The sequence below is a fragment of the Cyanistes caeruleus genome, chromosome 16, assembly GCF_971803275.1.
Source record: "Cyanistes caeruleus chromosome 16, bCyaCae1.hap1.1, whole genome shotgun sequence".
NCBI lineage: Eukaryota > Metazoa > Chordata > Aves > Passeriformes > Paridae > Cyanistes > Cyanistes caeruleus.
The window spans coordinates 16,041,932-16,066,193 of record NC_141716.1 but is presented as its reverse complement, the minus strand read 5'-3'; the positions used below and the strand labels follow the sequence as shown (position 1 = coordinate 16,066,193).

Sequence of the window (24,262 nt, the reverse complement as noted above, 5' to 3'; positions counted from 1 at the left end):
AACCAGCATGGAATGAGGAGAAGGGCGAAACGACACTTGTGAATTGGAAAATAACTCTATGGTCATAACTTGAATGTTTTTCTCTCTTCTTTCCAGAGGTGGGGAATGGTTTTGCTTCTGCTTGTGGTATTTTACTTCAGTTTGCTTACTTGCTTTGTTGCAAAGCAATTTTCCTTTCCATTCAGTGTGCAACAAATGAACTCATGATTGTGTGTCCTTTCATGTAACATGCAAGATGGTGGCTTATTGTACTGTTACCGAGATTATTGTTATTATTATGACTTTTTAAATCTGATTTGATCACCAATCCAGGAAATTCTTCAATTTATCTGCAGAGGGTTGGCTTTGTTTATTGGTGGTGTTGTTTGCTATTCGATTCCAGCATATAGCAGCAGTGCAAGGATGCATTTTGTTTCCTGTTTTTATATATATATATATATATATATGTATGTATGTATATATATATATAATATATTTGCTATTCCTTTTTTAAAAATTTTTGTCTCTTGCCATGAACATTGCAGCCAGGATGTCTATGTCTTGCTGAGAAATCCAGCATGAAGGCTCCTTCTCCCCTGTTCTCCAGGTTGGAATATAGATGGACTTCCAGGAACATGTTGGTCAAGATTCCTGTGCAAGGCAGATGGAAAGGACCAAGTCATGGAGTGCCAATCCATGGAGGCTCCTCTTGGCATGAGGGCACAGGAGCAAAACTTGGCAAGCACGTGGGGCCACAGTTTGCATTTAATTAGCATGAGCTCTGGTAATTAGCAGGGATTTATGCTCTGGGCTGCTGTTGGTGCATGAAGGACATGAGGGGGAGTTGCTGCTCCCTCACTTTAAGCCATTCAGCTAAAACTGGGTGGATCCTATGGGATGCAGGAATGTCTGGACTTGTCTGTACTGTGGGATGGGACAAGGCAGCTCCATGAGCTTCTCCTGACCTTCCCAGCTACATTGCTGTTTGCTTTTCCAGGCTTAAAAGCTGCCAATCAAAACCTTCATATGATAAAGAAGTGGAAAATCCCAATTCCAAGGAGCCTCTCCAAATGCAGCTGCAGCTTGGCTGCTGCCAGAGCCCCCAGAACTGTTCCCTCTCCACTCCACCTCTGTCCCCACTGCTCCCACACAGGGTTCTGGTGGCTGTGCCAGCCCAGAGAGATGCAGCTCCTGGCTCACAGAGAGGAATGGGGTCAAATAGGGTCGTTTAGGGTGGGACTCCCCAAGCCCTAGAGAAGTGTCTGGGACTGTGACAGCTTTGGGGTGTCTGCAGGGAGGTGCAAACCTTGTGTGCTGCTGCCTACACCTGTGTGTGTATAAAAACTCTACCTGGGTATCTGAGTGGGACTGAAAAGCTGTACGGTTTTTGTAAAGAAATTATAATTTTTGCCAACATTGGTCTGATACTTTGGCTCTGAAGACCCTGTAGCCAAGTGCCTCAGCCTAGCCACAAACCTGATGTCCCTTCATTCCCTCCCCACCCCAGGGGGATGAGCAGGTTCTTTCCTTTTTACATCAAATGCCTCTGAGCCCTGTGCTGAGCAGGACAGCAGGGTGGCATCCACAGCATTGCTTTTGGTGGCACAGTAGTGGCTTCCTAACCACAGCCAGGTGGCTATGCCCAAAGCCACCTGTGGCTGGTGGGGACCAGAGACTGTGACCTGTTACACCCCCATTAGCCAGCAGGTGTAAATCACACCTGGCAGCTTCTCCACCTACCTGAGGTTTCTTGTCCCTTTCCTCTGGAGAGGGCTCTGTTTCTCTGTACACCACAGCTTTGGTTACCAGCATGTCGGGATGCTGGAGTTTTGCCTCTTTGATTGCTAAAGCCAGTGCCTGGAAAGCAGAAGGGTGAGAGACATTTCAGCATTGTTTATCCTCCCTCTCCTACAATCAGGTACCCTGACTGCAGCCAAAAAGCAGCTGAGTAGGATTCTAGGGTGCAGAAGGATAGGAATGCAGGGGTTCAGAGCTGAACCCACAGCACCCTGGCAGAAGAGCTGGAGTCCAGCATGGGAACCCAGCATGACTGGGGATTCATCCACAGCTGGCAGACCTCATGTGCTGCCTTTCTCTGTAACATCTGCACAGTAGATGTGCTACTGAAACCCGGGAAAAGGAAAACACTAGGAAAATGTACAGGAATTATCAAATTCATAATTATAAAAATTATTTTAAAGTCTTTTAATAACCTTATCTCTTTAATATTTTTTCTTAAGTAACAAATCCCTAAGGGTGAGGCCACAGGAAAATGACCCTGTGACCTAAAGACTTGTGTCAGTCTTTGTTATTTCATCACAAAAGTGTGTCACTTTTTGTCCTCTGACACTGAGGCAGAGGCAAAACACAATCACCTGGAGAGACTCAACCTGGAGTGAGATGGTTCTGGAAGAGAGAGGTGACCTGGGTCCCTTTGGAGTATTTCAACAGAGAAAGGGCATATAGAAATGTGTTTATGACTGTAAAAAAGTGATGCCCTCACTCTGTTCTGCACTAGGATGTGAATTTTGCCACAGCTTCATGCTGGGAGATGGCCTGAGGGTCACTGCACCCACAGGAACCCACCCTGCTGGACAGGTCTGGGCCCTCGGCAGTCAGTTCCTGGATAAAGGGGGTAAACAGGTTCAGACAGAAGTACAAACATGCAGTGCTGCATCCAGAGACAGGCAGAACTGTGCAAAGGCAGGGCATCCTGCTCCTACCTGGTCCTGGTCCACATCTTCATCTCCCGTGATGATGATGCGCTTCTCTATCCGGGTCTCGGAGAACCCCCCTTTCACAGTCTGTGAGGAGAAGGAGAACGCTCAGCCCTGTCCCAGCAGGCAGCTCCAGACAAGGGGAACTCTGCCACAGGAGCAGGAACAGCACCAGCATCCCCTCAGGAACTGCCCTGTAATTCAGCAGAACTCTCACTGCCCTTAACTCAGGGAGAAGTGTGACACACAGCAGCCCACGGGGACAAGGAGAGAAACTGGGGGCAGGTACCAAGCACCCTCCTGCTCCTTCACAGAGCTGCAGCTGTGGTTATACAATCACAGAATCACTGAGGCTGCCAAAGGTCTCTGAGATAACCAAGTCCAACTGCTCCCCCAGCACTGCCAAGGACACCACTGACCATGTCCCCAGGTGCCACAGCTGCGCATCTTTGAAACCCCTCCAGGGATGAGACTCCACCACTGCCTGTGCCAGTGTCTGACCACCCCTTCTGTGAGGAAATTTTCTCTAATATCCTATCTAATTTCTCTAATATCCAATATCTAAACCTCCCCTGGTGCAACTTGAGGCCATTTCCCCACATCCTGACCCTTGTTCCCTGGAAAAAGAGCACATATTTAATCTGGGGATGCAATGGCCATGGGTGAGACCCTCTGCTGCAGCCTCATCTCCTTCACCTCCCAGCCCTGATGTGCCCCTGGCTGAATACACACCCCTGGCTGTGCTTGCCTGCTGTGGTCACACCTGGCTGGATGGGACAGGCAGCAGCCAGGGCACAGAGCACTCTGTGGGATCGCCATTCCCATGGGAAAGCACACAGCTCTTGTTGGGAGGAGAGGGGCTCTTTCTGCTGTACCAATCACAACATAAATCCACCCATTCCCTAATTCCAGTACTCCTCAGGAAGCCCTGGAGCTGCTCTCACCTTGGTAACATGGGTGGTGGTGGAAGTGGAGAGCGTTTCCGCGGTGGCGCTGAATATGCTGGTGAGCACCTCCTTCCCAGCGGAGCCGCCGGAGATCTGTGGGACACGAGCACTGCAGGCAGGGGCACGTGCTGGGGGAGCCCCCAGCCCAGCTCCCAGTGAGCCAGGACCTTCCCACTGGGATAGAGCCACTCAGCCAAGCACGGGAGGGGAGAGCATGGCAAGGGAAAAAGGCACCGAGTTGTGCTTCCAACTGCACCAAGGGCTTGGGGGAACAGGGAGAGGTTTCCACGGCTATCCCAGGCCCACAGCTGCTGGAAAGGGCCTCTGCAGTGGATAGAGGGTCTCATGGCTGCTTTTGGCTCTTCCCCACCCACCCTCAGGGCCACTCTAGCACTGAGCTCTCAGGCTGCCTCTGTCTCTGTCCATCCCCCTGTGCATGTCAAGGGCTGGGAAGGCTGGGAAGGAAAGCTGGGAAGGATGCACTGGTACCTCAGCCCCAGTGCTAACTCTGCTCTCACTGCAGCACAAAGGGATGAGCCTGGGGCAGCACCTGGTGCTTGGCCAGGCTGGACTCCATCAAAACAAGGGGATAGAGTAGAGAAATCCCTTTCCAGAGGAAGGGCTGTGCTGGGCAGCATGGTTGGTGGCCATCACCTCCACTGGAGTCAGGAAACTTTGTGGGTGTCCTTGGGTCACCCTGCAGGACACCCAGGGCTGAATGCATCTCAGCCCACTGCACCAGGGACTGGAGTATTTTTGGGAATTGCCCTCCTCAGGCAGATACTCGAAGGTATGGATCTGGCATAGGAAAAAGCCAGCAGGCTGGGGTCTTCTGACTTCTTGCTCCCCAGTCTTCTGAGTGCCCCTCTGCCCTTCCCAGTACCAACACATCAGCCAGGTGCCAGTGCTGGGAACACAGCAGAGGACCCAGTGGGACCAATCCCACCCACTCCCAGCCCCACAGGGTTGCCTTCCCCAACTTGGCCTGGCTCGTGGCACCATGTCCCCCCCTCACCGGTGACAGGGAGCGAAGGTCTGTGCTGGGAGCGGCCCCTTTGCCAGCCTTGGTGCCGTGATCCTGAAAGAAGAGCAGATGGGCACGTTGGCTTGTGTTGGCATAGGGCAAACGTGGCAGGTGTCACCCTCCAAAGGCACCCCCCAGTGGGGCAGGGTCCCCCCAGCACAGCTGGCCCCAGTCACTCCTGCTGGAGCAGAGGGACCACAGGGGACAGTGGCTCTCCCACCCCTTGAGGGCCAGCCCCCCTTACTGAGGTCACCAGTGCTGTCTCTGTGGTGCCAACCTGGGCAGTGGTGGTGGTGTCCCTGCTGCCTGTGGTGCCTCCATCCACCTGCCAGGGCAAAGGAAACCAGGTGAGCCTGTAGGTGCCACCAGGGAGTGGGTGACACTCGCAGGGACAATGTGGCCATATCCTTGCTGCCAGAGGAAGCGAAGGACAGCTGGTGGCTGTCACCCCCTATAGATGTTCCTGTGTGCCAGCACTGCCCAGCAGCATGGCAGGTGGGGCCAGGGACACTCAGACAACACCTCTAGCTGGGCTTTAGTTTTTTTTTTGGGGACTTCAGCAAGCAAAGGGTGAGCAGAGGTCCCCAACCACCCCACAAAGCCCCCACCCTCCCAGCACTGCTAGCAGGGACAGGCTTTGGTGGGCTGAGGCTTTGAGGAGCCACCAGGTCACCTGGGCTGTGTCTGTGGTGCTGACCTGATGGGGAGTGGAGCCTTCTGCTTCGGGCTTCTTCACAGTCACAGCGTCCGCTTTTGGGGCTGAAGGCTGCAGGAGGAACAGAAGAGTCAGCAGACCCAGGCCCTGGGGCACGATGCCAACAGCCCTGGGTGCTCTGTCCATGGCATGGCACTGGAAAGAGATGACCTTTAAGATCCCTTCCAACCCAGACACTGATTCTGTACTCCTTGTGCACCAGCCCCTGGCAGAGCATCCCTGCCCTGCTCCTCTGCAGGTGCCACACACGATGTCCTGTGTGTCACACACTGAGTCCCACCTGGGCAAACAGCAGGGCTGGGCTGCTGCCCTGGGCAGATGGCCACCAGCCACAGTACCCAGGAACCCACACACCCCAAATCAGGCCTGCCGCTCTGTCCCTGGGAGTTTTTGGATAGATTTACAGATACCATGGATAAGGACAAAAACTGTTCTTCAAAAGCCAAGTGAGACCCACCAATCCAGTTTCACGCATGTGCTGCAGCCGTTTTGTCATCTGCACCAGCTCCTGGTGGCTCTGGGTACACCAGGGGTGTCAGAGCCTCAGGGGAATGTACACAGGCTGTGGGAAACTGGAGCTGCCAAGGGCTCCTGCATGGGGGATGCTTCACCAGTGCTCAGCATTCCTGAGCCAGCAGCCCCCCGCCCACACTGGCCATGGAGCAGATCCCCCACGGCCACAGCACCAGGGTTTCCAGGCTGGCTCAGAGACAGCTTCCTCTAATTCTGCAGCTCTTTGCTGGCTTTAGGTCTGGACTAACCTCAGCAGCTCTGGCCAGCACTGGGGACTTACCTGCAGGGCTGGAGGCTGCCCTGGGTGGCTGAGATAAGCATAGAGACAAGGCCACACGGAGTTGGGGCTGGTTCTGCTGTTCCACCCCGTGCGTGCACTCAGCCCCACACACATGCACATGCAATTTTGTTAGCCCTGCTGTGATCTCTCCCAGCACAGAGTGACCCTCCATGAGCTCCAGGGCGGCTCCACGAGGCCAATCCCTCCCAGCCCTGGCATGACCAGAGCGGTTAGTGAGCAGCATGTGGCTCTGCACTACAGACTGGTCACTGAATTCATGCAGGACACAAGGACAGCTCCGATGGTTAGTGCCACGTGGGCTGAGGGCGGGACAGGGACCAAGAGGTGACAGTGGCTCCTCCCGGTTAGGAGATGCACGAAGCACGGGACAGAGCCATGCAACACAGACACTGCGTGCAGCGGGCAGGAACGGGGGGTGGCAGCCAGCATGCTCCCCAAAACCAGCCGGGAGCGCGCACGCGCCGGGCAGAGCCGGGCACGAGGGACATGGAGGCATGATGGCACCGGGCCGGCCCCGGTGGATGGTGTCCCTGTGTACCTCTGGCTGGGAGACATCTGGGCTGGGCTGGGAGACCTTATCCCTGTCTTTGACATCCTCTTCCAGTCCGGAAACTACTTTGTCAGTGTGCTGGAAGGAAGCCAGGCCTTCATCTTCCGTTTCGCTCTTGTCCTTGTCCAGCTCGGGCAGGCTCCGGGAGATGTCCTCAAAGGCTGTGCCGTGGAAGTCCCCGATGACGGTGAAGTCCACCTCCGCTTCCAGGCTGGAGGTGGAGCTGACCGTGATGCTGGAGCACTTGCGCTCGATGGCCAGGTGGTTGTCCTTCAGGAAGACCGAGTCCTTCTCCTGGTCGGGCTCCTCGTCGCCGGTGTCGCTCTCAGGGGCCCTGTGCCGGGGCGGTTTCACCCTCTCCTCAGGGCCCTCCCTCACGCCCGCTCTCTGAAGGAGACACAATCGTGGAGACACGGGGCTGTGAGCACCGCGGGGCAGCGCTGGCAGGGACACAGCAGGAGGAGGAGGAGGGAGGAGGAGGAGGAGGAAGGCTGCAGCAAACATCACAGAGTAGAGTCAAACACAACTCAAGCATGGAGACCGAAACCTTTCTGATAGCAGCGGCTTTGCTGGGGGAGAGAAGGTGACTCAATTGGATTGTGCCAAATGTTTGTTGGCAATGAATCGTCTCAAAAAGGCTCGGTCAGACGAAAAAAAAGCTTGGCCAGCTTGGAGGCACCTCAATGCACTGGTGGAAGCAGATGAATGCAAAACAATGGGTCTGATAGGAGACATTCAGAAAGAGCTCAGACGCAGGGCTATCGGATGTCAGTGACTCAAAAAAAAAAACAAACAAGGGAAAGAAAGAGAGAAGAGTTTGAAAGGAAAGGGCCCATCAGCCAGGCACGGTGAGGGAGAAGCGAAGGACAGTGCCAATTCCACTGAGGAGGAGTGAGCCAATTCCACTGAACATCCTGTGGAACATCACCGTGGGGGGAGGTCCAGCCCAACAGCTGCCCCAGGGTGAGTCTGTCCCACTGACACCACCTGCCCCTCAGAGGCCTCAGGTGAGTCTCAGGGTGTCCTTGTCAGTGTAATTGACAGCATGGCCAGAGCCAAGGGATGACCTCCCTCCATCCACTCTTCTCCAGACACAAACATACCTCTCAACTCTGCCATCGGAGGGGACATGTCCCATTGCCACACTTTGCCATGAAGCCATGGGAAATCTAGACCCAGTTGTCCTTTAGGAACAGCTCTAAGCCCACCGATGCCAGAGGAAACCCCACCCCGGCCTCTGCTCCAGCGTTCGCATCCAGGGCCATCCCCCCAGGTGCCAGCACACCCCTCCCTCGGCGCTGTGGGAGGTTGAGAGGTATGGACGAGACACAGGGTGTCCAGCAGCCCCCGAGGAACACACCTGCAGAACACGTGTTGGGGGTGTCTGACCAATACATACAGAGAGCCCTGCAAGGGGAGCGGAGGGGCAGCACAGCCCTGGCCGCAGGGCGAGCGCTCACACTGCCGGGAGAAGCACTTAGCAAGACAGCACTGAGACCTGTGAGACCACTGGAACAGCAGCCTTTACATTCTCTTCTTTCAAGCTGGATTTTACTGATGGGTCACATAAATCCTTCTCTTCCCCACTTGGTTCCTGAGATTTGCTCTGGATTAGAGAAAAGGGTTAGTCGGAAGGAAATGAACTCTGCAGGAGCTGCTCTAGCGCTCTCAAGAGCGAGGGGAGCTACTCCATCACCCAGCCACCAGCTTGCTGAAGGCAGGGCAGGGTGGGAGCTAAGCAAGAAGGGGTATCAACCAACATAGGAAATGCAGGGGTGAAGCTGGAAGCGTGGGCACACCGCTGCTGGGGCTGCGTGTCCGTAACAGTCCCAGCTCCTCCAGCCACCCCCCAGCGCCCCCTCCTGCTCCCGGCCATGGAGCTTGGGTGCCCCTCCTGGCTTCAGCGAGCGGCATTCTCCAGGGAGCCAAAATGTTGGAGGCGCAAAACAAAAGCTGATGAATCGACTGGGCAGCGGCCGCGCATGCAGCCAGTGAAGCCTGACCACACACACAGACAGAGAGGACAGGGATGCAAAGCGCCTGCTGCCAGTCAATGGATGTGTGAGGAGCCACTGGACACGGGCAGAGCCACAGAACATGCGCACGAATGTCCCGTCCGGATGGTTCAGTGGAGTTACCACGGCTTCAGCCAGGGTGAGCTCGCAGCCGGAGTCGGGCGAGGCCAGGTCGGCACTGTCTTCTTCGTGCTCAGGGTCAGCAGAGACATGTTCCTTCAGGGAGCGAGGCTGGGAGGTGTCTCCTGAACCAGCCCCTTGCCCAAGGGCCAAGGAGCCCACACTGGACACAGGTCCCACTGCAGGGGGTGAGGCGAGGCCGGTGCTCAAAGGCACGTTCTGTGCCAGATTTGTCTCCGTGGCTGTCACTGATGTCTCAGCTTCAGGCTCCTGTCCCTCCTGGACCGCCCTTCGCTCCACTTCACCTTGCTCAAACATCTTGATCTTGGAGGCCACGGAGGTTTCCCTGAAGCTCTTGCTGTCCTGCTGGTTTCCTGGGGCCACAGTAGCATCCCCGTGTTCCTGGAACACAGCTCCTGCCAGCCCAGCCATACACACTGAGACCCCAGGCTCTGCTGGATGTGTCCCACCACTTGATTGTCCCGCCCCATCTTCATTCACCAGGACAGGGAGCTGGGATACCTCGCTTCCTTGGCACAGTCCTGCTGCAAAGGACTGGAAATGTGGGACATCAGCAGCTGCTCTGGGAGGAGACCCATCCTGTGGTGGCTGCCCCAGAGCCAGGTCACTGTCCCTGGTGCTTTCTGGGACTGTCCAGCTCCCACCCTGCAGGTCTTGTCCCACACTGAACTCCGAGTTCCAGTGTGGCTCTTGTGCTTTGGGATCTGCAGTGTGGAGAGGCAAGTCTCTCAGGATTATCTCAGTCTGGTGTTCTGCTTCTTCTCCCTTGGGGGGCAGCTCAGCCATGCCAAGGTTTTTGTCATGGGACAGTTCTTCCATCCCAGAGCCTTCATCTCTGGTCAGCTTCCCTGACCCTGAGCCCTGGAAGAGCTCCTTGGTCATGGGCTTCTCCTCCTGCAGTGTCTCTTCAGTGGCAGGGACGCTGTTCTGTGCTGTGTCCATGTCCTGGACCACCTCCCTGGTGGCCAGGTCTTTAACCTGGATCAACTTTGCTGCAGTGTCTGTGTTTTGGGGTGGTTCTCCGGTAACAGGACTTGTCCCCTGATGGGGACATGAGGCGAATCCCACATTTTGGGATTGTTCTTCAGCTTCAGGGTTGGTGCCCATGGGTAGTGCCACCTCCATGGAGGGGCTCACACCCTCGGGCATGGCCACCCCTCTGGCAGGGCTGGTGCCCAGGGACAGGTCTGTGCCCTGAGGCTCCGTGCCTGCAGGCTCTGCAGGGACTGGTCTGGGTTTCTGGGGAAGGGGTGGAGGGACAGGAGCCCTGGGTTTGTGCCCCTCCAGCCCCACAGTGTGAGTGTGGCCCTGCTGAGGACTAGCTGATGATGGAGGTGACTTGGACTCTATCTCTTCCATCTGAAGAACCACTCTGGCACTTTCCTCCCTGTCACTGTCTGCTCCAACCCTTCCCGAGAGCCCCTCCAGTGCTGGGCTGATGTCTGGGGACTGTGCTGGGCTCCCTCTGTGCTCCTCAGCCCTAGGGCCATCCCCTGCCAGGCCACATGGCTTCAAGCCTCCCACTGAGCTCTGCAGCTCTGTCTCCTCTGGTTCCACCTCCTGGGAACACAGCAGGGCTTCGCTTCCCATGGGTGCTCCTCCAGGCACCCCGGCACCAGCTGCTTTCTCTGGCTGCAGGGACAGCTCTTCCCACCCTGAGAGGGGACGTCCCCCCAGGCTGGTCCCATCACAGCCCATCTCAGGCAGCTCTGGTGCTCCAGTGGGTTTTCCAGACTCTGTCCTGTGTTGGTGACTTGCTGAGGAGAGGGGTTGGAACCCTTCTGCCAAGGGTGCCACATGCTCGGATCTCCCCCCGGATGTGTTTACTTGGGCTTCTGGTCTCTCGTCCAAGCCAAGCCACCCACCAGTGTCCAAGACCAGGTGCATTTTACTGTCCTTCTCCTCCCCCTCTGGATCTCCTAAGTAGATGATCCTCTGAGTTGCAGAAGTTTCCGCGCTGTCGTCGCCAGCCTTCACTTTAATTTTCAGGAGCTCTGGGGCCGTGGCTGGCACTCTGGCCTCCTGCTTCCTGAAGGTTGAAGAAGCACGCTCCTTGGAGAGCACCTCACCTTCTCCTTGGGGAGGCTCTGGCTCCAAAATCTTGGTCCTTTGCCTCTCTTCATGCTGCTGACAGGGCCCTGGCTCCCTGGTGGCTGCGCCTTTGCCCGGCTCTTGGGGCTCCCTCTCCATGCCCTTGGCGGGCAGAGGTGCCACCCCCGGGCTGGACTCACCCCTGCTTTCCTTCTCACAGAGCTCATCCTCCCACACAGACTCAAAATCCTCAGGACTAGCAATCATTTTGGCTCTCTTCCTCGTCTCCAAGGCTGCAGCCACAGGCTCTTCCTGGCCTGCCATGTCCTTGGCTTTCCCTACTGTCACCTCCACTTTCGTCAGGCTCCCACTTGTGTTCCCCTCCGAGGTCCCTGTACGTGCTTCTTCCGTCTTGGCTCTCAGAGTTTTCCTCAGAGCTACAGCTTCCAGCCTAGGGGCTTCTCTCTCTATAAATACCCAGTGCTCCGAGCCCTGTATTGCAATTGGAGCAAGAAGAGTTAAACGCATCAGACACCCCGGCCCCGACTGCTGCTGGCACGAGTGGCACAGCTGGTCTGCCTGGCACATGGCTGGCTACGTCATTGTCATTATCATCATTATTATTATTATTATTATTATTATTATTATTATTATTACTACTACTACTACTACTACTATTGTTCTTATCAAGGCCAGAGTTGAGACTGTACAAAGAGCCTGGCAACTCACTGATGGAGAGAGGGACTGGAAATAAGGAGCTGATGCCACACTGGGGACTGAGCCAGTGTCCTCTCTGGGGACAGTGCTTTGCTCTGGGTGGTGGCTCCCTGACACACCTACAATAGCTGGGGTTTTGTTGGTGGCACACAGTGGGAGTGGAGCTCCCATCAGACACGTTAACAGCCACCAGGGTCTCTCTGGAGGCAGGCTGCCCCCTTGTTTTCAGCTGGCTCTGGCAATTCCCAGGGATGAGATTTCATTGGAAGCAATGGTTTTGGATAGCTTCATTCTCAGCCTCATCCATGTGCCCTAAGAATTTATCAGATTGCCAAGAACACAAGCATGGAAAGAAACCACTCGAAGCCATCAGCAAGGCCCTGTCCCTTTCCTACCAAATGCTGCAGCTCAGATTCCCCCCAAGGCCATCCCCTCTTTCCAGCTCGTCAGGGACATCTCCTCAAAACCCAGCCTTGCTGAACCCAAGTGTTCAGAAACTGTCACCTGTGAAAGTGTAAAAGACCATGGGCTCAGCAGCAGGACCAAGCAAAGGCCATGGAGTATCCTGCAGCACGGCCACAGCAGGAATGTCACCGTGCTGCTAGCAGGGGACGCCAGGTCACTGCTGCCAGGGACACCTTGTACATCCACGAGCTCATCCTGCACATCAGCTAAAGGCCTCATGAGTGCCAAGAACAAAGCACTGCTAAAATCCAGCCACTTTTGGAACAGCAGGTAGGAAATAACTCATGGGAATAGAGTTTCAGGAGAACATCTGCACCATGAGGCAGCTCAGCCACCCCTGGCAGCACATGAGGAGGGCAGTGCTGGGGCTCCCCGTGGGGCTGGCACTGCCTACAGCACAGCCTGCCTGGGCACAGGCTGCAGCAGGGGCAAGGATGGCCCTCGAGGGTACCAGGATGCACTCCAGGCTCAGGGAGGGGACTGCCTGTCCATTCCCCCTCCAAGGAACAGTGATCCATGGAAACGTGAGCCTCACCCCATGCAGGGGGCCAGGGAAATGTCTGGAGCAGTTGCACCCAAAATGCAAACCTAGTGACTGATACTGGAGAAGGGGAAACTGGGGGCAGAGGGGAGCAGAGCCAGAGGGGGGAAAAGGAAGATAATATTAGAGGAGAGAAAGAAAGGAGGAAAACCAGTTACTAGTGGAAGAGCTTCCACAAGGAAACGAGAAATCAGTTAAAGCCTCCAGCAGAAAAATGCCATTCCCAGCTGCTGCTTTCTCTGACAGGTGCCAAAGGAAGCAGAGCTCCTTCAGCACAGTGCTGCAGGCCCTGCTCCTGCCCTCACTGCAGCCCCCTGCCTGCCCCTACCCCAGGCTCTGCCTATGCCCCAGAAAGTCCCCAGGAGCCTTCAGGGAAGCACCCCAAGGCTTTCTTGGGGTACAGCCTGTGGGCCCCCAAGAGAACACCCCATCCCTGAGGGCAGGGAGGTACCAGCTCCTTGCAGTGCCAGGACATCCACAGGGATGCGCAGCAAGGGCACCCTCCTCCTCTGGTGCCAGAGGGATCCTTGGCAGAGACTCTGCCCTGGCCAGACAGCCCCACTGAGCAGCAGGGTCTGCAGGACACCCTGACCTACAGCCCCCTCCAGCACAAGCCTCTCCCATAGCCCCTTATCCTGCACCAGCTGCTCTCCAGCTCCCTTCCTCCACACCAGCCTCCAGCACAGCTTTTGTTCCTTCCCAGTCCATGGAAATCGGAACAGAGCACATCAGTGCCTGCCAGGAGCAGCGGCTGCACCATGGCTGTTCCCAGTTGGGTCTGACCCATGGCAGCAGCATCACCCCTAACTGGGAGGCTCAGTGGGCTGCTGACAGCCCAGGCTGGTGCCTGGCATTCATTCCCTCAGCACTCCCTCCTTCTGTTCAGCCAGGACACCACCCACTTTCCTGAGGGTGCAGCAGCTTCTCTCCTGCTCCTGCCCTGCTGTCCCACTGCTGAACCCGTTCTCAGCCAGGACAAGGATGGACAGCTTGTGGGCACATATACAAATCTCCTCAGCAAAGCCCTCTCATCCCTCTTCTCTAGCTGCAAACCAGAGTCCTTCGGAGAAGACCTTCCCTGGGCAAAGGAGATGAGTTTCTTCAGGCTCCTTCTCTGAGTTAAGGCCCAAGATAAATGTAGATCAAAAAGTCTGACTCCCAGAACGTGCTCATCCATAACAGGACCTCTTCACCAGTCAGAAAAACCCCAAAGTTTCAGATTTATTTCCAAACCAGCTTCTTCCTTTTCCTCAGACTCTTGAGATGAGCACAGCCCAGCTCAAGGGACATCCAGCTCCTTGGTGTGAGCTCAGCTCTGGAGGGCTCAGTGCCATCTCCAGCCACAGCTCAGGGCAGCCCTTGTGTCTCCAGAGCCTGAGGGCTCTGGGGGACGCTTGGAGCAGATCTCTGGACACTGGGACACATCCCCCAGGGAAGCAGGGAGTTCATGAGCTTTGGAGGTCAGTGGGCTGGAGGATGGAACCATGGCAAAGCTGCCTCTGGAGGGATGATGCTGGGAAGGGTCTGTCCAGAGACCAGCCTTAAGCTCCCAAGGAATAAGTGACCTCCACACTTCCCTCCCTCGCTCGACATCTGCTCTAGGGACAGGAGTGAAGGCCATTCCCACTGTGGCCTAGGCAGCACAAGAGACAGAAGGGAGCAGGGACAACCTCTGCCCCTGCCAATGGGGGCAACAACCTCAGAGAGCCCCGGGCATGTGTGAGGCTTCTCCTCTGGGCATCCTTCAGTGCCTCTGCTGCCCTCCTCTGCTCTGAGGGAGACCCAGCTCACCTGAGAGGAAAGCACAGCCTCAGGCAAGGACAATGAGGGAATCAGATGCTGGGACAAAACAGGGAGCTGGAGAGGCTCCAGCACTGCCCAGTCCAGTGTTCCTGTCCTCCAGCAGGAGTGGGGACAGAGGGCTGGAACTGACAGACCTCCCAACCTCAGTGGGCCTGAAGCCCATGGGCACCAGGAGACCTTCTGGCAGTGACAAGAGCTCCAGGCTCTGCAGATGTGCTGTTACCCCCTCGAATCAATCTCTCATGGAGACCAGAGGCTCTGGCCTGTGAGGGTATGTGGGGACATGCCAGGGCTGAGACTCAGTCACAGATGCCTCAAGAGAAACCACTGGTGAGGCCACCTTAGCACCTGCACCCCAGCTCAGGCCAGGCACGCCAAGGGCGAGACCAGCTCCAGAGATGTGTGTGCAGCACACACCTGCTGTATCTGTCCTCCAGCTCTGAAATACTGGAATGGGGAGGGTGCCAACATGGACCAGGAGATGCTGCTGCTCCACTCATATCCTTGCTGAAGCCCAGGCTGTGCCCAAGCCCTCCCTGACCCCCCATCCTGCCTCCTGGGGATTGCTTCAGCCAGCCCAGGGTCAGGCTCCTGCCTGTGCTGGTGACTTCTGCATGCACTAAGGGACATCCACACAGAGCAAGGGTGTGCTGAGCCTGTCCACCACCCCTGGGGTGCTCAGGCAGGACAAGTGTCCCAGCACCGTGTGTCCCTAGGGACAACCACTCCAGAACCAAGACTCAAACCCCAGCCTGCTTCTGCTCAGTGAAGGCACCACTCTTGGCTGTCCCCTCCCCTGAGCTAAACCTGCACACAGAGGGTGCAGAGAGCTCACACCCCTCACACTGATGGAGCATGCCCTGGCTGTGCACAGGCAGGAGTCCAAGGATGCCTTTGTCAGGGTGCCTGGGCCTAGGGAACTCCAGCTGCAGCCAGGGCAACCTGAGGCAGCTGGAGCAGTCACCTGGGTGTCCAGGCCATCAGGTCACCCCTGCCTTGGGACCTTCAGTACCGGGCTCCTGTATGGCCCCACAGAAGCACTGGGAGCTCTCTCCAGGAACATATCTCAGAATCCAGCCAGGGAACAGCCAGGGGAGAGGTTTCACCAACAGCCCTGCCATGGGAGGGGTCCTGCCTGTCACCAGAAAGGGGACCCAGGCATGGGCAGCTCTGCTCAGAGGCCACAGGACCCCTTGGCAGGCTGGGGACCCCCACATTGAGACTGAGAGGTGCGGGAGAAAGGGGACGGTGACAACCTCAGGAGAGGAGACAAGGCTTTTCTGTGTGAAAGACTCCATGCTTAAGGAAGCTCCATGCTCAGATGCAAAATCGTCTAAGGTGTCCTCTTCCATCGTCTGTGCCAGCACGGAAACCCCAGCACCCACGGGGAGAGAGAGGAAGACAGAGACAGAGAGACAGAGAGAGAGAGAGAAAGAGAGAGAGAAAGGGAGAATTTGAGAAGGAATGAAGAAACAAAGGGTGGGCAGGTGCGTGAGCGGATGGATGAATGCATGGAAGGATGGATAGATAGATAGATGGAAAGAGGTCACAGCTGTGCCAGCTCTAGATGCTCCATTCACATCTCTGCACCTGATATATTCCATGGTAAAAGCAGTGTGGGGGAAAGTCCCTCTTCTTCCCAGCTGAGTGCTTTGTCAGTGGCCACAGCCCCCCTGCAGCCCCAATCTCTGGGCAGTGATGGGGCCCAGTGGGAATATGGGCACATCCCAAATTCCCTGCAGAGCCCATGCCCTCTCCATGGCCAGGGCAGCCAGGGCAGAACAGCCCCATGTGTGGCACCCACCCTCCTGGAAACGTCTCCTGCTGCAGGCACAGCACTGGCTCAGAGCCCTGCCGAGGGGACAGCAGGTAGGGAGGGTCCCTGGCAGGGACAGGGTGTCCAGGCTGGCAGGGGGACACTCTTGTCACATGCTGCCTGCACTGAGCCCAGCAGGCCCCAGTCCACAGAGCCCAGCTGTGCCACATCCACACCCCTCCAGCACCGGGGGCTCTGTCCTGGCACCCCCATTCCAGCGCTCTCCTGTCACCCCATGGTCCCAGTGCAAAGCCAGGGTGCAGAATGCCCAGAAGGGAGGATGTGAGTGTGGGATGCCAGTGTGGCACCACTCTTCTTCCACCTCCTCCCATCATCTAGCTTCCAATACTGAGAGCACCATGGGACACCCTTGCACAGTGGCTTGCTCCTGCTCTGCTGGGGACACCCCCAAGCAGGAGCTGTGTTTGCACTGCCCCACAGGCTGCTCCTGAGAAGAGTGAGCAAAACCTCACCCCACGGGCCACCAGAGACACAGCCCACCTCTCAGGTAGCCCCAAAACACCTCCAGAGAGGGGCTGTTCAGTCTCCTGCAGTGCCCAGGGACACCCCCCTCCAGCAGTGAAAATGATTCAAAAACTTAGAAACAACATCCCTGTCCCCAGCACATCGCTCCCACCATGCTCCCTCCGGGCAGCACAGGAGCTGAAGGACTCCTCCCCAACAGATCCTGATCCTCTCTGGAAGAGAAGCAGCAGAACAAACCTCAGTGGCCTTTTCAGGGGTTCCCTTTGGTGTTTCATCTTCGTGCTTGGGTGAGGAAGAGGCTGGTGAGGAAGGCAGCCTCCTGTCCCGGTCCCTGTGAACCAGTTTGCTGTTGGGCTCCTTCAGGGTTCGCTTCAGCTCATTGATGCTGGCCTGATGCTTCAGCAAAACATCCTCTGGCTTGTCTAAAAACTTGGGAAGGAGAGAGGAAGAGAGTGATGGTTAAAGCAGCAGCCCAGTCCAAAGGGATGAGCAGGGAGGCTGGGAGGCTTGGTGTCACACTGGGCTGGAATTTAGGGTCTCAGGAACCAAATGAGGAGCGTAATGGAGCACCAAGGTCTGCAGGTCTCACTGGAGGAGAGGGAGCAGCTCTTTCCCTGCAGGAAGCAGCAGAAGGGCAGCACAGGGCTGAATGTGTGTGGCAGATCAAGGGCATGGCATGGCCTGGTGGCATCTCCAGGGCTTCATGTCCTCCTGGCTGGGGACAAGCTAAAGCTTCCTGGAGGGGAGAGTGGGCTCTCCCTTGGGATCAGCAAGGAATGGGGCCCTGCTGGAAACACCAGCAGCCTGTGCTGTTGTCTGGCACCAGGCACAAAGGGAGCCCAGGCTCTGTCTCAGAAAGGCAGGGGAGTGGCATTTCCAGCAGAGCTCCTCCGGAGCAGGCTCTGACAAAGGGGTGGAAGTCCAGGGCTGGGCAGGGATGTCCAGCATGGATCCAGGCCTGGATCCCTGTGGACCAGCCCAGGTGGGGTGGGTCTGATCTGCTGTGGAGAGAGGACAGCTCAGAGTGCTCAGGGGAGAGGGGTCAGGTGTCAGAGCATGGCTCGGTGAGGGCACAGGCGCTGGGTGGCCCCCTCATCCCGCCGCAGAGGTGGGCAAACCAGCTCCCAGGAGGAACCTGGCTTCTGCCTCCAACCCAAACCCAAAGCTCTCCTGAGGTTCAAAAGGAGGCCCCCAGACACCTCCCTGGTACCTCCTCGGCAACAGAGCAGAGACCCGTGAGAGTCCCAGAAAAAGCCCCACCAAAATTTCCAGATGCTGAAGGCTCAGCACAGCTCAGGGAAAGTCCTGCCCTGGCCTCGCATGTCCGAGCTGAGGAGGGCTCAGGTGTGCCCACCTCTGGGCTGGGTGCAGCACATGCACATGCAGTGGGCAAGCGATGAGGTGGGCGGGGTCGGGGCCGGTGCCCACCTCCGGTGGGGCTGCACAGCGAGCCTGGGTGGTGCCAGCGTGGCCAACCCCATCCCCTGGCCCTGCTTGCTCCCACTGGCAGCTCCAACTGGGATCTCTGCTCACAGAGGGGATCCCCCTAGGGAGCAGCCCTGGATTGGAGGCCAGGACAAATCGTTCCTTATGGGGCCACCAGAGGCACAGTTTGTGCAGGGAGGGCTCAGCCTCCCTCTCTGCTCAGCCCCTCTCAGGGTGGGCAGGCACAGGGCTGGTGTCAGTGCTGGCCTCCCCCAGGCAGCTCAGAGCCTCTTGGCCCCTGTGGGGTGGGATGGTAGCCACAGTGCTTGGGGAGCCCCAGCCCAGCTCTCAGGGGGCTGCAGGAGAGCTGGGCAGGGGGAGATGAGGCAGCTTGGGTTGAGGCAGGAGCAGAGCGTGGGTCGGGTGCCAGCAGGAGGATGGGACCAGCTCCACAGGAGAGGAGACACAAGGTGAGGACATGGCAGGGTCAGGAACATGAGCAGAAGCCAGATCATCCCAATGGGCCAGGGGCTGTCCTGCCCTTGGGAGGGCTCTTGCTCACAGGCACGATCAGGACCACCTTACTTAGTGGGATAGAAGATGCCACAGCTGATCCCCAGCTGTCTGTTCCTCGGGCTCCTCCAGCACCCAACCCCCAGCCCGGTGCATCTTGTATTCCAGTAAATAGGGTGACAGACAGACTTGTTTTGGGAAGGATGGACAATATGATGCACCAATGAGGACTAAGATACTCCAGAGAGAGAATACCTCCTGCTTGTGCCTGGGGGTTGTTTCGTGCTCCGGCTGGCAGCAAAGAGAGGGTTAAAAGTAACCAGCAGGGTCAGTTGAGGGCACTTGTCACAAACACCACAGTTAAATTGATAGGCTGGTAGGGACCCCCCTCCCCTCCCAGCATGGGGCTGAAATGGGCTGGGACAGCCCAGGGACCAGGGCAGGAGGGGTGGGCTGTGCCCAGGCAGTGGTGGGCACTGATGTGCTCAGCCTGTCCCCATCCCTGTCCCAGAACTGGGCTGCTCCCAGGTCCAGCCCTGCCTGGGGATAAGCCTTGAGACCACCTGGAGAGCTCTGGGGAATCCAAGTTAAGCTGAACCCCTGTGACAGCTCCACTTCCACCAGTGGGGCCAAGAGCCACATCCCGAAGGTCCCACCAGCCTGGGGCACAGCTGACACTGACAGGGCTGCAGGGACCCTGCCTGGAGGTGACCCTTCCTGCCTGCAGCGCAGCCCTGCTGCCTGTGTCCAGGCCCTGCCTGCCTACCCCTCCAACCCCAGCCTCTTCTGCCCACTCGGATGTACCTTCAGCTCCTTTATCTTCGTCGGGGTGGTCACCTCCTCATCCTCTGTCTCAGAGCGTCTCCTGCTGCCAAACTCACCGTCCTCATCCTGCTTCTCACCCTCAGGCCCGGCATCGTGGTTCTCGCTGACTGAGGCTGGGCGTGAGAACTCTGCACATGGGGGACAGCCAGGTCACCCCAGCCCTGCCAGCCTGCTCCTGCCCCAGCTCCTGCCCCAGCCCCCAGCCCCTGCCAGCTCTGACAGCCAGGTCACCCCAGCCTTGCCAGCCTGCTCCTGCCCCAGCCCCCAGCCCCCCTGCCCCTGCCAGCTCTGACACCCAGGTCACCCCAGCCCTGCCAGCCAGCTCCTGCCAGCTCTGACAGCTAGGTCAGCCCAGCCCTGCCACCCCACTCCTGCCCCAGTAGGACACCTGGAGTAGGTGGTCCCAGGGGTCCCAGAGCACAGGGGAAGGGGTGATGTGTTCCTGAGCTGCCTGACCCCAGCCCTGCCACGTTCCCCTGTTCATGCACAGTCTGAGCTATCCCTTGGGGTGGGGACAGCCCCTGTGCCAGAGGGATGTGGTTGGGGACAGCCTCCAGAAGGAAGCCTGATGCCGCTGTGATGCTGTGCTGTGACTCTTGCTGCCAGTGCAGCAGTGTGCCCTGTGCCCAGGCGGCCGTACCTCCGTCCAGGCTGCGGGACATGGTGTAGCGTTTGCTGGAGGAGCGCTCGAAGAAGGGCGCGGGGCGGTCAATGAGGGCGCTGGCCTGACGTGTCTGCGCCTGCGTGCGCCCGCTGTACCGAAACTTGGAGCCCATCACCAGGAAGCCCTTGGGGGGTGGCTCTGGGGACACCAGCCTAGGGGTCACAGCGGTGGGAGGCTGTCAGTGAGCCCCAGTCAGGCTCCCTGGCACTGCCCACCACTGCAGCAGAAGCAGGAACATGTCTGCCTCCAAGAAAGGAGGCCTGGAGAAGGTCTAGAGGAGGTTCCTCACCTGAAGAAGGTGTGATGCTCTATGCAGACCTTCCAGAGCCTCTTGGCTGAGCGGTGGTTGGGCAGCTTGAAGCCAATGGTGCTCTCAAACTGTTCGTACTTGGGGGAGACAGAGACAGGCTGTTACAGGCACATCCTGCCCCGGGGGACATGCCAGGACCTTGCCAAGGTCCTCAGGTTACCCTGGCAGGAGCTGTGACCATGCTAAAGACCCTCAAAAATCTTCAAATCCATGCCCAGCACCATGCCCAGCAGGGTGATGGAATACACCCCACACCTCTGGCTTAAGCACTTTCCTCAGCTGTAAGTGGCTTTTCAGTGCAAGATAAATTCCCTCAAGAAACAAAATGCTTTTCTAGCTGTTTTGGTCTGAGGGATCACTACCAGGTGTGCTGTCCTTGCCCTCCAGCCTGCTGGAAAGTGTGGGTGGAAATGCATTTTCCCATCATAAATGAATGAAAATAAAGTCTGAAAATGAATGTAAAACCTTGTGAAAATATGACAAAAATGGCCCTCAACATGCCCCATTCCTGGGCAAGCTCCCTACACCAGCAGGGTCATGATGTCTGTCAGGGATGGGATCCTGGGGTCCTTCAGCTGCTGAAGTCACAAGAGAACATGAAAGAAAATCCATGCTGCAGGAATGTGCTTTCTTGGCCAGCATGGTCATAAACGTGGGATGCTTGGAGCAGAGGCCAGAGCCAGGTGAGGAAATCCTCACCATCAGCCCCAACCCCTCAGGACAGGTACCCAGGTACCCAGGGGCTGCACCAGCACCTGGCACCCACCTCCCCTGGGCGGATCTTGATGTAGAAGTTGCTCCTCTTGTAGGAAATTTTCAGGATCTTGGGCCAGGCAAAGCGGTTGATGCGCAGCCGGTCCCTGTAGATGAGGAGGCCGTTGGCGCAGACACCCAGCATGATGTCGATGCCCTCGGAGTCCTGGAGGAGGCAAAAGGACAGGAGGGGACAGGTCAGCAGCTCAGCAAGAGCCAGCCTGGCCAGCTGTGCCACATCCTTGCTGCTGAGTGCTGCGGGGGCCTGGAGGGCAGAGGGCTGAACCTGAACCCCAGGCTGGTGGAGGTTATCTCTGGAGCTTCTCTGGTGCCACCCAAAGCCATGCCAGGAGCCTTCCCTGCAGGAGGAAGGTGGGCAGGAGCAGGCTGGAAAGGGGCAGTGCTCTGGCAGCCCCCAGTCCCGTACCTTGGCGTGGTGCAGGTCCACTCCGTACATGGAGAGCTTCTTTGCGTTCTCCAGGAAGTGGATCTCTGCTTCCCCAGGGGTCATTCCCCTGCAGGGAGACAGAGAGGGGGACACGTGGCTGGGTGCCCCATAGGCATGGGGCAGCTGTCCCGTGCTGTCCCCTCCTGGGGCTCACCGGTAGGTCTTGTGCAGCTCCATGATGCGCTCCTCCAGTTCCCGCGTCTGGTTGGGGGCGAAGCGCAGCTCGCTCACGTAGTTGCCCACGTGCTCCTCGGTGTCGTGGTCACCCAGCTCAGCCTGGACGGCGTAGGAGCCCAGCAGGGCGTGGGTGACGAAGGAGCAGGGCAGGCGCCCCGTGATGATGTCGGCACGGAGCTGCAGGCACAGGTAGTATCTGCAGGAGGGGCAGACGGTCAGAGTGGGGCAAAGGAGCAGGCTGGGGTTCCCCAGAAAGGAATCTGGTGCCCCCCAAGGGCAGGTTGGGGCTCTCCAGGAAGGAGACTCGTGCACCCCACAGCAGGCTGGGACTCCTTGGGAAGGAAGCCCGTGGTCCTTACCTGGTGATGTCCTCTGTGAGCTGGGCAGGGTCTGGAGGGTAGAACTTCACAGTGAAGGCGAAGTTCCAGGGCCCACCTGGGGAGGGGAGAGAGCAGTTCAGGACAGCACCCATGGGGCTGCACACAGGGCACAGGAGCACCCATGTGTCCACTGAGTATCAAGCTGCTTCCTCCAAGCCTTGCACAGGGCAGGGACAAGGGGACTCTAGAGGCTGCCAGAGGCACAGCCCTTGGGACTCCAGCACGACTTGATGAATGCTCCCAAAGAGCTGTGGACAGCAAAGCATCACAACTGCAGGAGCCACAAGCTCTGTATTCCAGAAAAAGCCCCCTGTGTTCCAGAAGGTCACACTTTGGGCAGCAGCTCTTCTGCCATCCCAGCAAGGCAACACCATGGCAAACGTACCCCAGCATCTGTCCCAGCAAGGTCCCCCACTGTCCCCACCATCCCTGTCCCCGCTGCACAGGGCAGGTGGTGCCCAGAGTGGCAACAAGTCTCAGCCAGCTCTCCAGTGGCACAAACGGGGTCCTTTGTCCCCCCACCTCTCATGACTAAGAGACAAGGTGGGTAACAAACAACTGAATGAGCAACAGTGTCCCTGTCCCCAGGCCAGCTGCCAAAGGTCCCCTCCAGGGCAGGCAGGGAGGTGATCTACCACAGGACAGCCGAACAGAGCCATCCAGGAGCCCCACGGGACACCCTGGGGCTGGGGAGGACAGACCCTCCCCAGGCACTTACTGCGGATCTGCTTCTTGATCTCCTTGGAAGGGTCCAGCCAGTTCTGCAATGAGGAAACAGCAGGTCAGGGGGGCCCACAACTTGGAGAGGGTGGCTGCAGAGGGACCCCCCGTGCTCACCTTCTGGCTGTCTGAATCACAGAAGGTGAGGCCGAAGTAGTCTTTCTCCAGGAGGTTGAGGTGCTCGCACACCATGTCAAAGAGCACCTGGCCTCGGGCGTGTTTCTGTCAGAGACATGGACAAGTTGATGGTCAGCTGGTCCTTTGGACTCCTGGACACCCTCCAGGTGACCACCAAAACATGTGGGCTTCATGTGTGGGCTTCAGTGTGGGCTTCATCACATCCCAGCCTTGCAGCCCCAGGATCACCTGTGTGTCCATAAAGCAGTGCCAAAGGGTGTCCTGGGCTGCAGGGATGGGGCACCACTGTGGGGACACACCAGGCTGCAGGGATGGGCTCCTGCTAGCAGTGGTGACTGGATCCCCAAGCACAGCATGACAAGAGCCACCAGGAGCCAGGAGCATGTGGAGTGAGAGAGCATCCTTGGTATCAACGAATCCCAGCATGTTTTGGGCTGGAAGGGACCTTAAAGATTGTCCAGTTCCACCTCCCTGCCATGGGCAGGTACACCTTCCACTAAACCAGGCTGCTCTATCCAACCTGGTCTTGAACTCTAGGGATGGGAACTGAATTCCCCTGAATTTCCCTTCATTACCAGTGGCACCAAGGGCCAGGCTTACTCATGGCCATGGAAGAACAGCCCTTCCCAAGTGTGCATCTCCCCTATTTTCATCCTGGCAGCTCCCATCTCCCCTCTCCAGGGCATCTACGTACTGGAGCACTTCCACTGGGTTCCCCCAGGATGGCAGCCCAGGGCATCAAGCAGCACAACCTGGGCTCCTGCTGCCCTCCAGAGCTTTTCCAGCAGACCCTTCCTGGGTCTCCTCCCTCCTTCTGACCCAGGGTTGAAGGCAGGCACTCACCCATGGCATGTGCTGGGGTGTCACACCGAACAGTTTTACTCCCCTGTTGGATTTTCACTGAATTAAGGTTTAATTAAAGCACATGGACAAGGCACAACTATTCCAACAGGGTCTGCCAGAAACAGAAGAAATGTAGCACCAGCATTCCTACCCTAAACCTTCTCCCCTGTGTTCCAGGTGGCTTTTTTCAAAAGCAGCTGAGCACATCTTTGGGTGATGTGGTGAGGGGCATTGCTCTGCTCTGCTCTGCCAGCACCTATGACCTGAGATTCTCCTGCCATCCCAGTTTAGCTGGACAGTGCTCT

General features: G+C 57.4%; 1 protein-coding gene across 20 annotated transcripts in view; it reads right to left on the bottom strand.

Moving 5' to 3' along the window:
* Positions 1–496: 496 nt before the first annotated feature.
* The window catches only part of EPB41L1 (erythrocyte membrane protein band 4.1 like 1), a 61,578-nt gene continuing 37,812 nt past the window's right edge, over positions 497–24,262 (bottom strand). For 3 of the 20 annotated variants that reach the window (XM_086853607.1, XM_086853606.1, XM_086853609.1), the window contains 18 exons: positions 23,094–23,198; positions 22,975–23,017; positions 22,236–22,311; positions 21,854–22,072; positions 21,679–21,766; positions 21,265–21,417; positions 20,478–20,575; positions 20,165–20,340; positions 19,504–19,652; positions 16,999–17,190; positions 6,735–7,133; positions 5,365–5,433; positions 4,945–4,992; positions 4,659–4,721; positions 3,641–3,736; positions 2,703–2,783; positions 1,720–1,836; positions 497–630 (listed from right to left, as the gene is read on the bottom strand). In XM_086853607.1, coding sequence (XP_086709733.1) covers positions 622–630; positions 1,720–1,836; positions 2,703–2,783; positions 3,641–3,736; positions 4,659–4,721; positions 4,945–4,992; positions 5,365–5,433; positions 6,735–7,133; positions 16,999–17,190; positions 19,504–19,652; positions 20,165–20,340; positions 20,478–20,575; positions 21,265–21,417; positions 21,679–21,766; positions 21,854–22,072; positions 22,236–22,311; positions 22,975–23,017; positions 23,094–23,198 — 2,181 coding nt within the window. In that variant the 3' untranslated portion in view covers positions 497–621. Of the gene's footprint in view, positions 631–1,719; positions 1,837–2,702; positions 2,784–3,640; positions 3,737–4,658; positions 4,722–4,944; positions 4,993–5,364; positions 5,434–6,734; positions 7,134–8,244; positions 8,353–8,884; positions 11,426–15,715; positions 15,815–16,998; positions 17,191–18,954; positions 18,991–19,503; positions 19,653–20,164; positions 20,341–20,477; positions 20,576–21,264; positions 21,418–21,678; positions 21,767–21,853; positions 22,073–22,235; positions 22,312–22,974; positions 23,018–23,093; positions 23,199–24,262 lie in introns of all 20 variants that reach the window. The other 17 variants (XM_086853612.1, XM_086853611.1, XM_086853613.1 and 14 more) reach the window with 11 other exon arrangements.